Here is a 3,777-nt window from a genome sequence, read left to right as displayed (position 1 = left end):
TCTGTGGGGCCTGGGCTCCGGCGCGCGCGAGCAGTCGCAACGCGGGGTTCGGGACTTCGCTGGGGGTCTTCTCCGGTCCCGCAGGGCTCCCGGATCGGAGGGTCCGGTGGGAGGTTTGGCAGAGGCGGGGTGGGAGGGTCACGCCGGGGGCAAAGGTGGGCTGCGATGGGACTGGAGTCCCGGTGAAGAGAGGGGTAGGGCCACAGCCCCCGGTGGGGCACCCTGCGACCGCCCTCTTCCCTCAGTCCGAGGACCAGGAGGAGATCCAGGACGCGGTGCGCGCTTGCAGCCGCCTTTTCGGAGCCTTGCTGGAGCGGGGGGAGCTGTTCGTGGGCCAGCTGCCCCCGGAGGAGATGGTCATGGCAGGTGAGCGCCCGGGAAGGCCGGGCCCTCATCTCTGGCAGGGTTGGCGGGAGACCCTGCCAACATGGGAGGAGACCCTCAACCTCGTCAGAGGGTGTAGGTTGGTGGGAAGACTCACTAGGCCAACGTGGACACTGGTGGTCGTGTGGGGAGGGGACAGGACGGATTTAATGAAAGTTAAAGGCATGATTTTCGTGTGTGTTTTGTACCACTTGTGACGCTTCATGCCGTTTAACCTTGACTGTCAGTACCACACAAAGCTGGCACTGTGTGTCCTGATTCTTGGGCCGTCCAGGTCTTCGGGAAAAGCAAGGGGATGGGGGCCCTGCCATTGGGGTAAGAGCTGCTGGCCTTGGCTGGGGGAATGTGCTGGTCCCGCCCCAGGTCTGGGGCCCTGGTTTCCGCTCATCTCCCCAGTTGGCTTGAGGAGGGGGCAGTGGCCTGTCTGGCATGTGTGGGCACTGATGTGGGCTGGCCACTCTGCCCCCGCCTGCAGGGTCCGAGGAGATGGTCATGGCAGGTGAGCGCCCGGGAAGGCCGGGCCCTCATCTCTGGCAGGGTTGGCGGGAGACCCTGTCAACATGGGAGGAGACCCTCAACCTCGTCAGAGGGTGTAGGTTGGTGGGAAGACTCACTAGGCCAACGTGGACACTGGTGGTCGTGTGGGGAGGGGACAGGACGGATTTAATGAAAGTTAAAGGCATGATTTTCGTGTGTGTTTTGTACCACTTGTGGCGCTTCATGCCGTTTAACCTTGACTGTCAGTACCACACAAAGCTGGCACTGTGTGTCCTGATTCTTGGGCCGTCCAGGTCTTCGGGAAAAGCAAGGGGATGGGGGCCCTGCCATTGGGGTAAGAGCTGCTGGCCTTGGCTGGGGGAATGTGCTGGTCCCGCCCCAGGTCTGGGGCCCTGGTTTCCGCTCATCTCCCCAGTTGGCTTGAGGAGGGGGCAGTGGCCTGTCTGGCGTGTGTGGGCACTGATGTGGGCTGGCCACTCTGCCCCCGCCTGCAGGGTCCGAGGAGATGGTCATGGCAGGTGAGCGCCCGGGAAGGCCGGGCCCTCATCTCTGGCAGGGTTGGCGGGAGACCCTGTCAACATGGGAGGAGACCCTCAACCTCGTCAGAGGGTGTAGGTTGGTGGGAAGACTCACTAGGCCAACGTGGACACTGGTGGTCGTGTGGGGAGGGGACAGGACGGATTTAATGAAAGTTAAAGGCATGATTTTCGTGTGTGTTTTGTACCACTTGTGACGCTTCATGCCGTTTAACCTTGACTGTCAGTACCACACAAAGCTGGCACTGTGTGTCCTGATTCTTGGGCCGTCCAGGTCTTCGGGAAAAGCAAGGGGATGGGGGCCCTGCCATTGGGGTAAGAGCTGCTGGCCTTGGCTGGGGGAATGTGCTGGTCCCGCCCCAGGTCTGGGGCCCTGGTTTCCGCTCATCTCCCCAGTTGGCTTGAGGAGGGGGCAGTGGCCTGTCTGGCATGTGTGGGCACTGATGTGGGCTGGCCACTCTGCCCCCGCCTGCAGGGTCCCAGGGGGCCACACGGAAGTACAAGGTGTGGATGAGGCACCGTTACCAGAGCTGCTGCAACCGCCTGGCGGAGCTCCTGGCCCACTCCTCGTTCCAGGTCACGGTGAGTCTCGGGCCCTCGGCCTGGCCTCACCTGCGTGCATTTCCTGCACCCCGGCCCCAAGGTTCTCCCGCTCAGCAGAGGCTGGGGCTGCACTGCGGGTAGCTGTCTCTCCGCGCTTACCTGTCTCGTAAGAACACTTCCATCTTTCGGTCATTTTCCTGGTGGGGGCCTCCATCCTGTGTCCTGACTTCCTCGTAGGCATTCAGGCCTAAACGCTGGCGGGTCAGCCTGTGGGGAGGCTGCCTTGTCCCTGGGGCACCGCAGCCACGTTGCCACCCTCTTCCTAGGAGCTGGCTCTCAGCACGCTCATGAAGTTCGTGCAGCTGGAAGGAACGCATCCCCTGGAGAAACCCAAGTGGGAGGGCAGCTACCTGTTCCCCCGCCAACTCTTCAAGGTGAGCACGCAGAGGGGTCCCAGCAGATGTCACTGGCCAGAGCCGAGACAGCCCTGGTGCAGGCGGCCGTTGAGTGTGATGCTTCTGCCGCATCTGATCTGTGGGAGGGGGCGAGGCTGCCAGCTCGGGAGTCTCCTTGGGCAGTCCATTGGTCGTGGGACCCGGCGGGCTCTGGCCGCCCACCCGGACTCTGCTCTGTGAGCTCAGTCCCTGGGTGGCCTGGTCCGCGGGGGAGGGGCACTCAGCTGCCCACCCTGTGCCCAGTCGGTGGTGGAAGGCCTGCTGTCTCTGGAGGAGGACCGCTCGCTGCTCCTCTCCCAGTTCCGGGAGTACCTGGAACACGACGACATCCGCTACCACACGATGCTGGCGGCCACGGACACCGTGGCCCGGGTCACCAACAGGCACCCTGAGGTGAGCGGTCTGGGTCGTGTGTCCGGTGGGGGGGCGGGGCAGGCCGCGTGTGTGTGGAGTCCCGGTGCTCAAGCCAGGCCCCTGCAGGTGCCCCTCGCTTTCTGGAACAACGCCTTCACCCTGCTGTCCGCCGTGAGCCTGCCCCGCCAGGATGGAGCCGCGTCCAGCTTCTACGTGAAGCGCGTGGGTGCGTGTCCGGGGGAGGGTGGGTGGGTGGCCAGGCGGACCCTGCACCCTCACAGCCTCACGAGCCGCCCCCTCCTCCCTGCCTTGCAGAGCGTTCAGACAAGTGGAAGGTCATGCACCTGAAGGTGAGGCACTCCGGGGAGCGGGTGGCCACCTCGGGGACAGGCCTTCTCCTGGGGTACCACCTTCTTCCAGGTTAGACAAGCCACGGGGTCACTCGCAAGGACACATGGGGCAGAGGAGGCCTGCAGGCAGTTGGTTCCTGGAGCTCAGAGTGGCCTGCCCACGCCTCTCAGAAGGCCCCTCCGTGCCCTGTGTCCTTGAACGCAGCGCCCATCTGCGGCCTGTGGGTGCGCGGGAGGCAGCACGCTCCTTCCTGCCTCATCGGGGTTTCTGGGGCTCGGGCTCCAGCTGCTCCTACTGAGCGCGTCAGGAGAGGGTGGGGGCGGGTGGGGTGTGTGTGCAGCCTGGACCCCCTGCCCCCACAGGAGCACAGGAAGGCCTTCCAGCTGATGTGGCTCGGCTTCCTCAAGCACAAGGTAGGGCCAGGAGCAGACGCGGGGGCCTGGGCCCGGGGGCGGGCACGGGCTGCACCTGACCTGCTCCTCCCTTAGCTGCCCGTCAGCCTCTACAAGAAGGTGTTGGTGATCATGCACGACTCCATCCTGCCGCACCTGGCCCAGCCCAGCCTCATGATCGACTTCCTCACCCGCGCCTACGATGTCGGTGCGCACGTCGGGGGAGTCGGGGTGGGGGCCCGAGCCGTGCAGGGCGGAGGTGGG

General features: G+C 64.7%; 1 protein-coding gene across 1 annotated transcript; it reads left to right on the top strand.

The window, feature by feature from the left end:
* Positions 1–29: 29 nt before the first annotated feature.
* NOC4L (nucleolar complex associated 4 homolog) lies at positions 30–3,723 on the top strand (the record flags this gene model as incomplete). Its single annotated transcript, XM_011371397.2, has 8 exons — positions 30–366; positions 1,894–2,000; positions 2,288–2,395; positions 2,660–2,809; positions 2,897–2,996; positions 3,086–3,120; positions 3,484–3,534; positions 3,610–3,723. Coding segments are annotated over 8 exons (1,002 nt in total), but the record flags the coding sequence as incomplete, so codon positions are not given.
* Positions 3,724–3,777: the final 54 nt, after the last annotated feature.

Source organism: Pteropus vampyrus, unplaced genomic scaffold (genome assembly GCF_000151845.1).
Source record: "Pteropus vampyrus isolate Shadow unplaced genomic scaffold, Pvam_2.0 Scaffold189, whole genome shotgun sequence".
NCBI classification, from domain to species: domain Eukaryota; kingdom Metazoa; phylum Chordata; class Mammalia; order Chiroptera; family Pteropodidae; genus Pteropus; species Pteropus vampyrus.
Note: the sequence above shows the minus strand (reverse complement) of the source record. Positions and strands in the feature narration are given on the sequence as shown.